Below are 18072 nucleotides of genomic sequence, written 5' to 3'. Positions count from 1 at the left end.
TGAAGGTTAATCCAATGGTTAATCCAATGTGTGCGTCACTTTGAAAAAATTACTGATAATCCATAATTCAATTTTTATGTCAAAAACTGAGTTTTCATATTAGCTGCTAATGATAGCTACTTGAGTGTATGACAGCTTCCTGTTTTGGGTATTCTAGCTACGCGTCACTCTCACTCCTTATTTGGTAACATGTTCCACATACTTCCCCTCAATTCTATTGGCTCTAACGGTTAAAAAGAGGTGTCAATCATCAAAATCGACCAAGGGGGGCAAGAGATAGGTCAAATCCACCCAAATGACCCCAGAAGTGGGTTCTTTTTTTCTAAACCTCTCTAAAAAGGTCAAATGTCACTTGTTTTGATCAATCTTGATACAGGGTACTTATTATATGTTAGAGTTTGGATTCCTAAAGCTTGTAGTCTACTATCCCATCATTCAAGGGTGGTTTTCTTTAAGTAATGTTTTTTTTTGCTATGTTCAATCTGAATTTACTTTAAAATAAAAAACATCTATATGGATTCTGACTTTCTACATCCAACTCACAGGTGTAACCTTGATTTGAGAAAAAAGATTATTTATTTACCCCTTTTAGAAGTTAAGTTATGGTCATTTGTTCTGGGAATGTAATTTTCGAGCCTGAGACCTGAAAAACAGGCGCAGGGCTAAACAGGTTAAAGGCATCTGCATCGTTTTCCAAAGCTGTGTTTTGTGTCAGATTATATAAAACAGTTTCTTTATGTCCTTCCCTCCTGTCCGTCTGTATTTCTAAAGACAGTTTCTCACAGACAGACACTAAGCGATAAGCCTTTTCCTTATAACGTGGTGTCCTATTGTAAAGGATACAGTTACCAGTTCCTCATTTGACAGGCTCGAGAGCCTTTTGAATATTTCCTCGCTCTAAGTGGTGTGACACACAATAACCTGCAGTCTGCATTCAAGGTAATTGTTAAGTGAAATTGTAGACAAGAGAGGGATCTGGCCTCGCCTTTCGGGAAAAGCTCCAAACAGACGAGTTTGGTGCTTCTTAGCAACGAGACTCTCAGAAATAAGAAGTGCCCTGTTGTAGTTTCTGTTCGGACGCCAGCTGCACCAAAGGCTTTTATTAATGGAGATGTTTGGGGCACAATCTGAGCAGGGTTGAGTAGTTAAACCTGTTTTTATCAGCCTATAAATGGGCCTTGGCGTAGGTTCAATGAACAGACAGCCATCTATTACATCTTATTTAGCTGAGGCTTTATACAAATGTGAAATAGGCCATGAAGATACAAGTTTAGAAAAGCAAGAAACATGCAGGTACATGAGCTTTAAAGGCCCCTATCATACTGTTTGTCATCAAAATATCACAGGTCTCAGATATATACAAAACATGTCTCTGAAGTGTTTGGCTCCAAACACCAAACAGATCATTGCAGCATTACCCATAATCCCCTCTGTTTCAGCCCTGTTTCCAAAGTGCTGATTCTCTGTCTGAAGTCAATGGTGCTCTAGGAGGAGATTCAGGTGATAAGGGGGGGGGGGGGGGTTACCTTGGTTGCTGATTGGCTAATGGTTACACAAGCCAAAACATCGTTATGACCAGGTGTGCACATAACTTTTTTGCCCTGGTTCTCAAAGAAGCACCTGGAGATGTTGCTTGGTGCGCATCCTTAAAATGAAATAATCCGGACCTTTTGAGGGGTACTTGACTTTATGAACGGGGGGGGGGGAGGTGCGCTAGTGAGCACGCAGCAGGGTTACTGTGCGGAGCGCCTAAAGCAGACCCTTCACGCGATAGCGAGGGGTAGAGCGAGGGATCACAGATTAAAAAAATAAATAAAAAATTAAACCTAACTAGCTCTCGAATTATACTTTAGCGACCGTTAATATACCTGCTCGCAAACATCTCTCTCTCTTTCCCATCTCTCTCTTATCTCATCTCTCTTTTCTCTCTCTCTCTCTCTCCCCCTCTCTCTCTCTCTCTCTCCCTCTCTCAATGTTGGTGCGCAAATGCGCCTTTTTTCAAATGAACTGCGCACCAGTTATGTGCAGCCCTGGTTATGACATCATAAAGTGGCCAAAATCTGATCAGCTCATTTTCAGACAGGTTTTTATAAAAATTGATCAAAAAGAGAGAGAATCTTTGTTCCTGAAACTTTCAGAGTCTCTTTCCACAGAGGGGACACATGTTGATGAAGAAGAGACATGAAGAAGAGGGGAACACATGTTGATGTAGAGGAGACATGAAGAAGAGGGGACACATGTTGATGTAGAAGAGACATGAAGAAGAGGGGAACACATGTTGATGTAGAGGAGACATGAAGAAGAGGGGACACATGTTGATGTAGAAGAGACATGAAGAAGAGGGGACACATGTTGATGTAGAAGAGACATGAAGAAGAGGGGACACATGTTGATGTAGAAGAGACATGGAGAAGAGGGGACACATGTGGATGTAGAAGAGACATGAAGAAGAGGGGACACATGTTGATGTAGAAGAGACATGAAGAAGAGGGGACACATGTTGATGTAGAAGAGACATGAAGAAGAGGGGACACATGTTGATGTAGAAGAGACATGAAGAAGAGGGGACACATGTTGATGTAGAAGAGACATGAAGAAGAGGGGACACATGTTGATGTAGAGGGGACACGTGTTGATGTAGAAGAGACATGAAGAAGAGGGGACACATGTTGATGTAGAAGAGACATGAAGAAGAGGGGACACGTGTTGATGTAGAAGAGACATGAAGAAGAGGGGACACATGTTGATGTAGAAGAGACATGAAGAAGAGGGGACACATGTTGATGTAGAAGAGACATGAAGAAGAGGGGACACATGTTGATGTAGAAGAGACATGAGTATACTCTCACTCAAAAGTCGACGTTTCCAGTTCTAGAAAAAGAGGTTCCGGTTTGCAGCGTATGGATCTGTTCTTGGCTTTTGTTGCGGGGCAAATAAACTTTTCAACAGGAATGGATTAGTGACAAGTTGAGTCAATATTTGCCGTGCCCCGAGGGGAAATTAGAAAACATAATAGACACACGCACAACAAAGAGGACGTGAATGAGGCAGATCAAAGTGGTGGCAAGGATAAAGAGCAAACAGAGTCCTTAGACGTGACAACATATTTATTATCAGTGCAAAACAGATGGTCTATTTTTGAGTTGGTGGGCCGAAATGTCCGTTAAAGTACGGAAGATGAAAGGACTGCGTAATGCTCCACCTTTATTACACCATCAAAGAGCGTTTGGACCCTGGAGGCGACCTTTTGTCAGGTGAAACAAAAACCCACCTGAAGAAGATCCCCTTGTTCATCTGACTCATTGTTGGATGGTCCGAAAAAGGTGTCGTTGGAGTATTGTGCCGAGGTCTCATCTTTTGATCTTCTGTCCCTTTATTGTCCATTATTGGTGGTAATCTAAATGGTTGGCTGCTAAAATAGAGCATCACTTGAGGACAATATCTGCACCGTCTCAAGGTTAGTTTCACAAAAGCAATTTCTCTAATATTATCATAGGGCAAACGGCCATAAAGTGTATCCACGAGGCAAAGTATAAATGTCGCCTTCGTACAATAAGCAGAACACTAGCAGAGACAAAATACATTCTTAATTAAATTAGCTTTTCACACGTGTTTCAATAAGGTAATATGCTGATTTTGGGGATGCATTCCTCAAAACTTCCAGCCAGTATTTTGACATGAATGAGAGTAACTGCTAATGGAAGTTCTTAAATGACCAGCAACGTACACGAATAATTGTTTCTGTAATTTCATGTTGTTGGACTGATCTTTGGGATTGGACTATTCACTTAATAATAATAATAATACATAATATTTATATAGCGCCTTTCACAAAACCCAAGGTCGCTTTACAAGTCGGGTAGGGGGGGGAGTAGGGGAAAAGAGGCAGACAGGTTAGGGGGGGGGAGGGCAAGCAAGTAGCGGAAAAATAAACCTATCAAACTAACTATATAGTGGGGAAAGCCTTGGTGAAAAGGTGCGTTTTGAGGGCTTTTTTGAAAGTGTCCAAGGTTGGGGCGCTGCGGATTTCGGGGGGGAGAGAGTTCCAGAGGGTGGGGGATGCTACACTGAAAGCTCTGTCACCGAAAGTCCGCAACCTGGTGCGGGGGGTAGAGAGGAGATCCTGTCCAGACGATCGGAGCTTCCGGGATGGAGTGTGGTGGCGGAGAAGGTCGGACAGGTATTGGGGGGCGAGGGCATGGAGGGATTCGTAGGTCAGAAGGAGTTTATACGTGATACGGTGCTTGACTGGGAGCCAGTGGAGGTGGATGAGGGTGGGGGTGATGTGCTGCCAGGGCTTGGTGTGAGTGAGCACCCTGGCAGCCGAGTTCTGCACATACTGGAGCCTGTCCAGGGCTTTACTGGGAACCCCGAACAGGACTCCGTTGCAGTAGTCCAACCGGGATGAGGGTCATTTGAATAGAAAAGGTGCCAATTTTGCGTTAAATATAAGCATATTACTTTATTTAATCACATGCAAAGAGCAGGAAGCAAGACGTGTAATAATAAGCTAATGTTATGAACAAATCCTAGGAATGGCTAAATGTGTCGGGAAAAGTGTTGAAATATATTCAGCTTCTGGCCGGTAAGTGGAAACTTAAATAAACACATTGAAAGTTGTACATGATGCACAGAAGCACCAACATGTTTTTTGTATTGGAAGCCCAGAGGTGCATTTCTTGCTTTGCTTCTAGACTAACTTCTTATTGTCTAATTCCTGCAGGTTTTGCCGCTTTTTAAAAGCTTTGAGATCCTGTGAATGCGCCCCTTTAAGTGTCGTACATTTATCTCTTTATGTCTTCTCTGTTCTCAGTGGCGGTGGACGTGGACGGAGACTTCTACGTCAGCGGAGGAGGTCTTAGGTCAAAGTTCAAGGTGGGGCGTATCACCTTCCACTGGGGGCGCTGCAACGCGTCCTCAGAGGGCTCCGAACACAGTCTGGATGGAGTCAAATACCCTCTGGAGGTGAGGGATTTTGGGTTGATTCCTTTACCTTATCTTCGTTTCCCTCGCTTGTGTCTTATCCTTGCGTAATAGGGTGCGTCTCACTTCGGTTTTTTTCAATTTCCTCGCTCCTCGGGCTCGGTATCACCAGAAGTTGATTTGTCTGCGCCATCTTGAGTAGCGTCCCAGTGGCCTTATTTTTGCCGGAGGATCGAGGAGTGATAACGGAGAAGCGATAACCGAGGAACTACCAGACCCTCCTCCGGTGAAATCCTCGGACACTCGCCCCGCCCCCTTACTGTGTATCGCTCACTGATTGGACGATGCAGCGCATGCACTGATCTGGCTGCTGTCAGACGATCAGCTGTGCGGCGTCATCACAAACGGACGTCGCTTCACGTGACGCTCCGGAGGAAAGGACGTCCCATTGCTCTTAAAACTCATTTCCCTGCTTCTCGTGGTTTCCTTGCGTCTCTCCATGCTTCCCTGGTGGGAGGGACTAGTCGCAGGGAAACGACGCAAGTGAGGGACGCAAGGAATCCACTTAACCGAAGTGAGAAGGACCCATAGAGTGGTGCAGCAACGATTCCTAAAACCCGGAAGTGAGTCAGCATTTCACCACTTCCTGTTCCCTCGTCTCAGAGTCAATGGGTTTTTTAAACTAGTTTTTGGAAAATATCTGAAATAAGGTCTGTGTTTGACACAAATTGAAGACACGGATCACGTTTTGTTCTACGACATTAAATCCATCAGCAGTGACCCCACTGGTGATTTCTGAAGAGTTGACGTGTCTGAAAAACGATGGTTGTTACCAAGTGGCTGAATAGGACTACAGAAGTTGTGGAGGTCGTTGTACGTCATTACGCCGAACACGTAAACACTCCTCTAAGTTAGTTTCTGTTCTGCTTGAAAGCAAGTACCTGCCTCCTGCAGACTGTTCAAACAAACGCTTCAACTCGTAGCATTTAGAATCTGTATGTTTGAATATGGATCTGAAGTTGGCGTGACGTTGAAGTCGTGCTGCTGGACTCGGCTGTAGTTCCTTTGTAGCATAACGTTAGCATTTTGCTTCTGGGGATTAGATTTATGATTAGAACATTATAAAAGTAGGGTAGACATGTGGAGATTATCCGGCTGAACAAAACATTTATCGAACAGGTTCGTTTTCCACAGACCTTATTTCCAGCTATTTTCAAAAATCCTATAAGAGACATGAAAAAGTGGATTTTGCATAATAGGTGACCTTTAACATATTCCTGTTTTCTCTTCCACAGATGCAGATTTTCTGCTACGAGGCGCATCTCTACGACTCTTTAGATGAAACCATAAAGGCTGGAGGCAGGATCACAGCGCTCGCCGTGCTGTTTGAGGTGATCCTATATCCTGATAATCCTGGGATCAGTTTACAGGCTAAAGTAAAGCAGCTAACATTGAGTAAACTTGAGGCATGAACAAGCATGATAGCTTTTTGCTGCTAATTCAATTCATTAGCTTGATTTAACTGATAGCTAACTTGAACGAGGTTGGTTGTTCTGTTAGCTTTTTATTTAATTCATAACCTAATCCAACTCTATTAGCTTAAACTAACGTATAGCTGACCTGAACCAGGCTGTTAAACACAGAGTATTTTTTAACCCAAGTATCTGCATTTCTACTTGAGGGAAGGATGCGTGTATTCACCATCTGTGTACTTTTGCCATCTCTGTAGTAGAGTTAAGTAACTTAGTACATTTACTCAAGTACGGAACTTAAGTACACGTTGAGGTACGTGTACTTTAATGGAGTATTTCCATTTTCTGCTACATTGTACCTTTACTCCACTGCATGTATTTAATACCTTTAGTTACTTTACAGATGTGGATGAATGATGTGAAATATAATCAAGTGTTAAATCAGACTTTAGTTCCACCTGGAGTAAATCCACAAGCTACCCTGCAGTATACAAAGTCATTCAAACTAGCTGCACCTTTACCAGCTTTGAGAACACTTTAATGATCAATCATTATAAAACATATCATATACAGTATTATTCTGAAATGGACCAATCTGCACAATGACTACTTTTACTGTCACTACTTTCACTATATTTTGATGCTGATACTTTTCTACTTTCACTTGAGGAACATTTTGAATGCAGGACTTTTAATGTAACAGAGTATTCCTACACTCTGGAACTTCTGCTTTTACTCAAGTACAAGATCTGAGTACTTCTACTTTTACTCAAGTACAAGATCTGAGTACTTCTACTTTTACTCAAGAACAATATCTGAGTACTTCTCCCACCTCTGCTCCTTGCTGTGTGTTTACAGGAGTTATCTCTGAACTTGTTGATAGATATTCTGAAAGGTGCTTTTCCTTTACATGGCACTGAAGTTTTAGTTGGTGGTCATTTCACAAAATATCTGCAGCTTATCTGAAAACATAAAAGTTGGCACGTTCATACACGGAAGGTCTTTGCACACATATGGGTGATTTTTAGTTTTTTTGAGGGAATGACTCAGTGTATCAGAGGTATAACTCCTATGCTGAAGTAATACATCAGTGAGTGTTTGAACAGATTGATTCATATCTTGGCTCTTGTCTGTGTTTTCCTGTTCGGTGCCAGGGTTCGAGCGTCATGCATTGCCTACTTTGTTTTGCTTCGTTTGGTCTCGCGTTGCCTGCGGCTGTGTTGGCATGTTCGAACTGACCGAGGCCGTGTTGGAACGAAACTCACAGAAATGTCTGAGACGCTGCAGGCTGTGTTTGTGTGTGTGCGCATACGTGTGTGTGTGTGTGTGTGTGTGTGTGTGTGTGTGTGTGTGTGTGTGTGTGCGTGTGTGTGTGCGCGCGTGTGGGGCTGAAAGTTGGGTGTAGATAAGGACGGGTAAAAATCTACCAAACCAAAGACCTTTTGTTTTTGTGCTGTGCCAGCATCAAACCTGGGTGTGTTTCCACCCTTGTGCCTCACCAGGGAAGTGTTTTGCTTTGTAATGTTTTTTGTTTCAATCATTTTTGGCTATGTTATTGTATATATCTTAATCTGACACGACACAAATAATTATCTCATTCATTGACATACACCAGACTTTTTAAAGCAGGATTTAATATACATGACAACATTTAATATATTAGGGTATTTTACATGAAAAACAAAGCAATTTTGTGTTTAGAAACTTCAATTTTCAGGGTTAAAATCCTAAATATAGATTAATATTGTATAGTATGACCAGAGTTAATGTTTAATAATTAAATGTATGATTTAATTGTTTTTAATTACATTTTTTATTTTATTTATGATCAACACTGGTGTTGGTTTAACTATTATATATTTTACAATACATAAATATTAATATGAAATAGTATTTTTACAGCAGTTTAGAAACATTTTTAACTCTACAAAAACGTTATATAACCTTAAAGTCCTGATGCTTTAATCACCTGGCCTTATCTTAAGATCTTCTATAGTTGATCCTTCCTTCGTGAAATAGCTAATGCATTATTATTATTATTACACTTTAGTTGCCCTACAATGGTAGGTGGGGGGTCAAACTCAAATACACAGTGGGCCAACATTTAAAAATGGGTACTAGTCGAGGGCCGGACTGGATCAATGTTTATTGCAGAACTTATTGAAATGAACTTATTGCACATATTAAACCTGGAACTAACAAAGCTTAAATTATTGCCTATAAAAACAACATTAAACATTAAATAATCAGTTCATTCATTTCTTATGGCTCTATCTGCAGCTTTTCCAGAGTCATTTCTTATGATCACATTTTCCCACAGGCCAACAACAGCTTCAACAAAACTATTTCCCTCAAAGAGAAAACCAAACATGCCCTGTTGTCCTGAGAGAGAAAGTGCAGAAGGAAACATCCATTAAACTCAGTGTGCTGCTCTGAGATGCTAGCTCAGATACTTGGCATCTCATCTTGGGTGCAAGGTCATCAATGTTTGGGGTCAGGCACAGAGCTGAGGAGACCCTCAGGATGGAGTGAAGGTGTGCGTGCAATATACCGGCGGGCCAGATCTAATAGGAATTAGAAATTATCCTGCGGGCCGAAAAATAAATCCACCAAGGGCCTGATTTGGTCCCCGGGCCTTGAGTTTGACACATGTGTTTTAAACTCTCAGTGAGGATTTGCAGCGTTGATGTATTCCTGCTAATCTCCTGTCAGACTGGTTTCATGTGGAAAACGCCCACTGCTGTTTTTGGACTCACTTCAAAGTCTGCCTCCGTTCCCATGAAGGACATTAATGACTTCACATGCAGAGTTTTACTGCGATCAATAAACACTTACTCAACCGCAGATCCCTACTCAGCTGTTACCATAACACAGTACTTACATCAGGATCCGAATACTTTATTTATGCCGAGGGGAACTGGGTTTTGTGACATTGAATTGATTAAAACAAAATAAAATACATAAAATATAGAATACAATATTAATTCCAACATACCACATACTGTTCAACAACAACAAATGCAAACAAAATATGTATACTTTAATATACGTTGATGTTTTAGTATTAATGAAGATATTAATACAGATTATTCGAAGACACAGAAAAGTCAAAGTCAACTTTATTGTCAATCTCAAAATATGTTTGTACACACAGAAAGATTGAAATACTGTTTCCCACAGTCCCGAGGTATAAAAAAACTCACACATTAAAATGCAAGAAGACTCAATAATTTACAAAAAAACACAAAATAGCCGTTCAACATCAGCAGGAGAGGACTCTTTAAAGTAGAGACACTACATACTGATATACACCTGAACATCAGCAGGAGAGGACTCTTTAAAGTAGAGACACTACATACTGATATACACCTGAACATCAGCAGGAGAGGACTCTTTAAAGTAGAGACAATACATACTGATATACACCTGAACATCAGCAGGAGAGGACTCTTTAAAGTAGAGACACTACATACTGATATACACCTGAACATCAGCAGGAGAGGACTCTTTAAGGTAGAGACTCTACATACTGATATACACCTGAACATCAGCAGGAGAGGACTCTTTAAAGTAGAGACACTACATACTGATATACACCTGAACATCAGCAGGAGAGGACTCTTTAAAGTAGAGACACTACATACTGATATACACCTGAACATCAGGAGGAGAGGACTCTTTAAAGTAGAGACACTACATACTGATATACACCTATACTTGCCAACCTTTAGCCGTTCTTACTTCAAGTAAGAAGAATATGTAGCAAAACGATATAACAATAGGACTGTTATGACAGCTATTTAAAAAAAACAACGATTTTAAGACTATTGTAACAAATTAACAATATTTACCTATAACTAATACTATATACTGCATTCAAAGTGGAGAGCTGTGTTGATTTAAAAGAGGTAGTTTGGAGAGGAAATGTACAACATGCAGGATTTATAAGAAAATAACAAGATGTTGCAGGGCCGTTTCTTCCTATAGAGGACTATGTGGATGCATAGGACCCCCGCGGCCACTAGGGGGCCCCCAAGCTGAAAGTTCAGGTTCAGCCTCAATATATGTGGGGAGAATTAAAATTAGCCATCTTTATTTGTAGACAGCAAAGCCCCCCTCTTGTGTTCGGTGAAGCATTATATGCTTTCAAATCAAACGTAGGATATAAACACAACTACACTGCAACGATAGCAAAGCTGTGGCTTGTGTTTTTGGGGTAATAAAGTCCAAATCATCGTTGGGCTGTCAGCCAATGACTGACGTTTGAGGAAGATGAAAAATGTAAATTAAACATTGTTGAGTAAATGCTGCATCTCTTGCATTTATTGACGTAGAGGAGCCTTAATGTTTACCTTTTTAATATAATTTTTTGTATGTTTCAATTGCTTGGTTTTTGTGAAATTAGCCTGTTTTCCTCTTAAAGTGTAACAGATTGATGCGTCTCAACAGATCATCTTAAAGGCTTTGGAATCCCACCATTTTGGTTAAAAAAGTGTAAAAATTAGGGCCCCCAAACAGCGTCTTGCATAGGGCCCCCAAACGGCATCTTGCATAGGGCCCCCAAACAGCTAGAAACGGCCCTGGTGGGGTGGATTACAGAGTGGGGGTCCTAGGCCTTGTTGATGAGGGGAAGAAACTGAGCGCAACAGTTTGTAAATTATACACTGTGATCCGCCAATAATTCAAAGTTATATGGGTCATACAGTTGGATCAGGGGTGTCCAAACTACCGGCCATATGCGGCCCGCAGACCATTTTGAATTGGCCCTCAGCAAATTCAAAAAGTATAATGTAATACGGCCCACAAATGAAACTTCTGCTTGTCTTCTATTGTACTTCTTAAATATATTTGTACAAATATATTACACAGTGGTATTCATGTGTTAATAAGACCATTTTTCAAATAAATTCAGTTAATTCAAGTTGGAAACATTTTCTAACAAATCTTAGTTGATAAGAAAAAAGCCCGATAACTTATTTACCTAACAAGCTTGAAATCTACCCTTCATATTTCCCATTATTATACTAAATCTGAAGCTTCTGTTTTAAGGGATGAGTTGCCAACAACATAAATTGAACCCTCTGGAGAGCTGTGAGCTGTTTTTTTCTTAAAGCATTTTCAAGTATCAAACATCATTGACCTACATTTGATTAATTTTGCTGTCTTATAACTGAATTTATGAGGTGATGTACCTCTAGTGAGTTGCCCAGCCCTACTTATATGTTTCTGTATGTGGCCCTCGGTGAAAAAAGCGTGGACACCCCTGAGTTAAATAATAGTTTGGCCTTATTGCACTGCAGCGTGTTAAATTACAATCTCCATTCATTAAAAAAGTACACCATTTGAGATAATTTTCTTTCTTGTCTCTTCTCAGACGAGCGTTGAAGACAACGTGAACTACGCGGCCATTATAGACGGGATCAACAGCGTGAGCAGATACGGTACGTCCGTTTTCTTCTTCTTCTCTCTCTTTGTCTCTTCTTCTGTGGTGATTACTTACGTTTTTTCTTGTCTGCTGTCCAGGTAAGAGTGCGGAGGTTTCACCCTTCGCCCCGAGAGGTCTCCTGCCAAACTCCACGGATAAATACTTCATTTACAACGGCTCTCTGACCTCGCCTCCCTGCAGCGAGACGGTGGAGTGGATCGTCTTCAAGGACACAGCAGCCATCTCTGACGACCAGGTGAGAGGCTGTTCAAAGAAACATCACTTTTAGAAACTTCTCATAGAGTTACGGGAGACGATTAGGGCCACGTGAGAGTGTGAATGTGACCTAAAAGTCAAAAATATATAAATGTTCAGAGATTTTCAGGAAATAAATAAAAAAAAATAAAAAAATGTAATCTGTTTCTCTTTAAAGTAGAGGCACTACATACTGATATACACCTTAACATCAGCAGGAGAGGACTCTTTAAAGTAGAGACATTACATACTGATATACACCTGAACATCAGCAGGAGAGGACTCTTTAAAGTAGAGACCCTACATACTGATATACACCTGAACATCAGCAAGAGAGGACTCTTTAAAGTAGAGACCCTACATACTGATATACACCTGAACATCAGCAGGAGAGGACTCTTTAAAGTAGAGACACTACATACTGATATACACCTGAACATCAGCAGGAGAGGACTATTTAAAGTAGAGACACTACATACTGATATACACCTGAACATCAGCAGGAGAGGACTCTTTAAAGTAGAGACACTACATACTGATATACACCTTAACATCAGCAGGAGAGGACTCTTTAAAGTAGAGACCCTACATACTGATATACACCTGAACATCAGCAGGAGAGCACTCTTTAAAGTAGAGACACGACATACTGATATACACCTGAACATCAGCAGGAGAGGACTCTTTAAAGTAGAGACACTACATACTGATATACACCTTAACATCAGCAGGAGAGGACTCTTTAAAGTAGAGACATTACATACTGATATACACCTGAACATCAGCAGGAGGGGACTCTTGAAAGTAGAGACACTACATACTGATATACACCTGAACATCAGCAGGAGAGGACTCTTTAAAGTAGAGACACTACATACTGATATACACCTGAACATCAGCAGAATAGGGCCCCTTTAATTGGCCACAAGCCATGTTGAATCATCACTTCTTTAAAGACAGAATGAGTAGGATTGGTCAGTTTCTGTTTGTAAACACATCTTTTAAAGCTCAGCATTGTAAACACTGCACGTCAGCGTCTGGAAACCAACCCTAAACTAAATTTCTTTTTTTGGAACGAGCTTTCTCCACTTGGCGTTTTGCCTCGGTGTGTTTGCGGAGGTTTTCCTGCACTGTGACCGCCATCTTTTGTCCCCTCTTTTAGTTGTGATTGACGCATGGAAACTGGCTCAATACAGCAAATTGTAAATAAAGGGGATAATCCAGGTCTATATGTGGAGTCTAAACAAGGTTTTTGAAGGGAAACCCTGCTTTTTGTGACTCTGAGGAACAGACGTCAGCTTTGAGAGATGAAAAGAAAGCGACACAATTACAGACATGTCAGAAAACAAGCTCTTAGAGAAACGTGCTCCAGGAGCTGAAAGGAGGAATTATCGTGTGTGTGTGTGTGTGTGTGTGTGTGTGTGTGTGTGTGTGTGTGTGTGTGTGTGTGTGTGTGTGTGTGTGTGTGTGTGTGTGTGTGTGTGTGTGTGTGTGTGTGTGTGTGTGTGTGTGTGTGTGTGTGTGTGTGTGTGTGTGTGTGTGTGTGTGTGTGTGTGTGTGTGTGTGTGTGTGTGTGTGTGTGTGTGTGTGTGTGTGTGTGTGTACACGGGCAGGGTGTGTGTGTGCACACGGGCAGGGTGTGTGTGTGCACACGGGCAGGGTGTGGGCAGGGTGTGATTGACAGCCGTACAGAAGAGGTCATTACAGCACACAAATATTCACTCACAAAAGATCTTTACGGTTTTTAAGTTGAGACACAAGGACACACACACTCAGACATAGACTAGACTTGCACAAACATGTGAAAGCTCAAACAGAAAAGGTTTTTCAAAGAAAAGGTTGGTGACTTTGCTGAAGCTCAGATGTCTCCACACACACACACACACACACACACACACACACACACACACACACACCTGACCCTTTAGCTATGCAGAGACCACACACCACACTTCAACGCACTTTGTAACAACTTTCTCCACATTTGTATTCATTTTATTTTTTTTATTTTTTTACCACAAATAGATTCTTTAAACAATTCAAATAGATTTTAAGAAACCTTAGCCGACTGAGAGCAGAACTATAATAAGTGTCATGAGAAACACATCCAGGTCCTAAGATCTGCTCTAATGTGATGATGTGATGTCTCTATTCTTCACTTAAGAAGTTAGTCTTAAAATCTACACAGAGGCTTTTTGTAATTCCCCCGAGCGACAGATGATATTCTTTACATAAAAAAAAACAAATTCTTGCATAAAATAGGATCAAGCATCCATTAAAATAATATATATCGATTTCATATTTTATTTCTTTAGTTGTGTTTTATTTTTTTATGAATTATGCCTTTATGTTCCTTCAAACATAGAAAACACATATTTCAGGTTTTGTGGACATCGTTTATTTCCACAAAACAGACTTTACGTCTACTTTTACGAAATGTCTTTGTTTTATTATTATATATGAGGCGATAAATAGTATTACACCCATAATTGATCCACCAAAGAGGACATTTCATCTGTGGAGTTGAAGCTTGTGGGGATTATCTTGTCGTTTCTTGACGTTCTTTCCAGAAATGGGTGACGAGCCTCGACTGGTTTGCATTCCTGCTCCGGACTTGAATGTTTTAGAGTCAGGACGTTAATGTTTCTCGCTCCGTTTGACTCTGAGAGCGTCGCTGGAGGGAAGTGAGTCACCGGGCAGATTACGGGACGACTCCCATTTAATTCATGTCTCAGCGCCCACTCACTTCCCAACGGCAGGGATTTACTCTACCCCAGTTTAAAGAAGATCAGACATCACAATATATTTGACCTCCATCTCAAACACGAGGACGATAGCGTACGCTTAAGCAATAGCTCACGACAGGCCGTGGTATATGCTCATTATATCACAGCTAAGGGGCGTGGTTCGGCCCGAAGCGAAGCGGAGCGGAGGAAAAGCAATATCACGGCTAAGAACCAATCAGATTGCTTGATTTGACTTGTCCGTTTTATAATTGTTAGTAATAATCACGTGCAGCTCAAAGTGCTTTACAAAATGACACATCACAAGTTAAAAGTAAACATCAAGAAATTCACACATAACAATGAAAGCCTTGAACCTTGAGCTGAAGGTGTTAGTTTGTTTGTCTTGCAGCTGATGTTTGTTTGTTTGTTGTTCAGCTGGAGATGTTCTGCGAGGTGATGACGATGCAGCAGGCGGGGTACGTGATGCTGATGGATTATCTGCAGAATAACTACAGAGAGCAGCAGCAGCAGTTCATGGGTCAGCTGTTCTCCTCCTACACCGGCACCGAGGAGCTGCTCTCTCCAGGTACACGACGCACAACATCCACCAGTACCTCTATGTTTACCTTTGGATACCAGTACCTTTGGATACCAGGTTTCAGGCACGAAGCCCCCTTCTCCTCTGGGATGCATGTGTGACGTGTGCAAAACATGTAGGGTCAAGAGATAATGAACACAATGCAAATGTTAAGAAGAAAATACATTTAGAAAAAATGAAAAATGATAGATTTTCTATTAACATTAATATTTGTAAAATTAATAGTGAATTAAATGGCATTAAACATTCATGATAAAGTGAGAATAATAAAGAAAATAATTGTTAGTGTTTACACATCACTATTTCACGTGACTTTTTAACATTTAAAAAAAAAGAAAAAAAAATTGTAAATACTTATTTTTCGTATTTTTATTATTGTTGTGCTATTATTTATTTTTTAAATGTATTTGTATTATTATTTATTTATATTTTTTATTGAATTATTTATTATTATTATTATTAATAATATTATTATATATTTTTGTATTATTTTCTTATAATATAAATATTCTATATATCCTTTTTAATTATAATTTAGGAGCTTTTAAGACCATTGACAAATCCTGCTTTCAGTCCACCAAAACGCACCTCTCACTCCTCAGATATGCTACTTCTGTTATTGGATAGTCCATCATGAGCGTGACCCGCAGTGTGGAGAGTCCCAGTTAAAGCTAATTAAATACCTGTTTAAATAGATCACACACAACTGGATCAGGAAAGAAGGGAAATCAAATAACAGCGGGATAAAAATAGCTTCCAGTGACCCAAAAAAACCTCAGCTTCCACTCCGGTAATCAGGAGGTATTGATCGGGGCTGGTTCTGACGTTACAGAGCGGTTTTATAATCTGATCAGTACTTCACATTTGGCAATGAGTAAATGTACGGTGTTTCAACAGCAAATGGTAAATGAACTGTACTTATACAGCTCTTTGTCCGGTCTTCTCGACCCCTCAAAGCTCTTTGCATACTGGGAGTCATCCCACATGCTCTAGGGAAGCTCACACACACACACACACACACACACACACACACACACACACACACACACACACACACACACACACACACACACACACACACACACACACACACACACACACACACTTGCTGGTATGATAATTCCTCCTTTCAGCTCCTGGAGCACGTTTCTCTAAGAGCTTGTTTTCTGACATGTCTGTAATTGTGTCGCTTTCTTTTCATCTCTCAAAGCTGACGTCTGCTCCTCAGAGTCACAAAAAGCAGGGTTTCCCTTCAAAAACCTTGTTTAGACTCCACATATAGACCTGGATTATCCCCTTTATTTTCAATTTGCTGTATTGAGCCAGTTTCCATGCGTCAACCACAACTAAAAGAGGGGACAAAAGATGGCGGTCACAGTGCAGGAAAACCTCCGCAAACACAGCGAGGCAAAACGCCAAGTGGAGAAAGCTCAAAAACAAAAGGACTCTTTTGGTAGTTTTTTACCCGTCCTTATCTACACCCAACCTACACACACACACACACACACACACACACACACACACACACACACACACACACACACACACACACACACACACACACACACACACACACACACACACACACACACACACACACACACACACACACACACACACACACACACAGCATGTATACATCACTTCAGGGGATATTACATTGACTTACATGCATTTCCTGGAGACTTATGCTAACCTTAACCAACACATGCCTAACCCTAACCTTAACCCTAATCCGTAACCTAACCAAGTGTTCACCCTAAAATTAATTATTCCCCTCATGGAGACCTCCATTATGTCCCCATAAGGGAGGCGAGTGCCCACACCGTGACTGTGTAAACAGATTTAGGTCCCCACAAGTATAGTAATGCTAGGACACACACACACACACACACACACACACACACACACACACACACACACACACACACACACACACACACACACACACACACACACACACACTCACGACCCTCACAGCCACAGTATGATTAATAATCACAATCAAAGCCCCTCCTGTGAGGTTTAATCGGTTCTCTGCTGCCCTCTAGTGGCACAGATGTGTATTGCCACTACAGCATATCTACATTAATTAAATATAATTTTCTAAATAACTTAAGAAATGCATACATATTTAATTATGATATAATTCACATAAATACCAGCATGTTTATCAGTACAACTTTGAAACTACAATTCAATTAATACAAAATAAATCAAATCTATCTATTTTTATAGACATATGAAGTGTTTCATATTCAGCAGGAAGAATATTCCACTTTTTGTTGGTGGTAAAGATAAAGCAGATTGTCAAAGGCAGTCCGATCTGAGTTTAGAGAAGATCGTTCTGCTCGTTTTCTCAGCGCTGAAAAGTCTCATCAATGACTCGTTTTCCCTCTGATGCCTCACAGAGGTCAGAGGTCAGTGAGAGCAGGATCAGCCCAGGGTCTCTAGATTAGGAAGTGTTGTTGTTTGGGAGGTGGAGGATCCTCCTGTGTATTACCATCCATCCTCTCCCCTTTAATCTGAGTTAATCCCGAGTCTGTCAATTTCTGTAATCTCAATTCTGACCCAGAATCCCTGTCAGGGGGCCGGAGACCCTTAAAAACAACCGTCCACTACACTTAATAATCTTGGTTTAAAAAGGTTTACGGTGTGTGTTTACATGTTTAT

General features: G+C 40.8%; 1 protein-coding gene across 1 annotated transcript in view; it reads left to right on the top strand.

Annotated features, from left to right (window-relative positions):
- The window catches only part of LOC307041250 (receptor-type tyrosine-protein phosphatase zeta-like), a gene marked incomplete at both ends in the record, with an annotated part of 65789 nt that overhangs the window by 6846 nt on the left and 40871 nt on the right, over positions 1-18072 (top strand). Inside the window, 5 exons of the mRNA XM_079684559.1 lie at positions 4814-4965; positions 6219-6314; positions 11770-11836; positions 11919-12076; positions 15237-15387. Coding sequence (XP_079540685.1) covers positions 4814-4965; positions 6219-6314; positions 11770-11836; positions 11919-12076; positions 15237-15387 — 624 coding nt within the window. The remainder of the gene's footprint in view (positions 1-4813; positions 4966-6218; positions 6315-11769; positions 11837-11918; positions 12077-15236; positions 15388-18072) is intronic.

Source organism: Notothenia rossii (assembly GCF_949606895.1).
Source record: "Notothenia rossii genome assembly, chromosome: 5".
Classification (NCBI taxonomy): domain Eukaryota; kingdom Metazoa; phylum Chordata; class Actinopteri; order Perciformes; family Nototheniidae; genus Notothenia; species Notothenia rossii.
The sequence above is the reverse complement of the archived record's forward strand: the minus strand, read 5'-3'. Positions and strand labels throughout refer to the sequence as shown.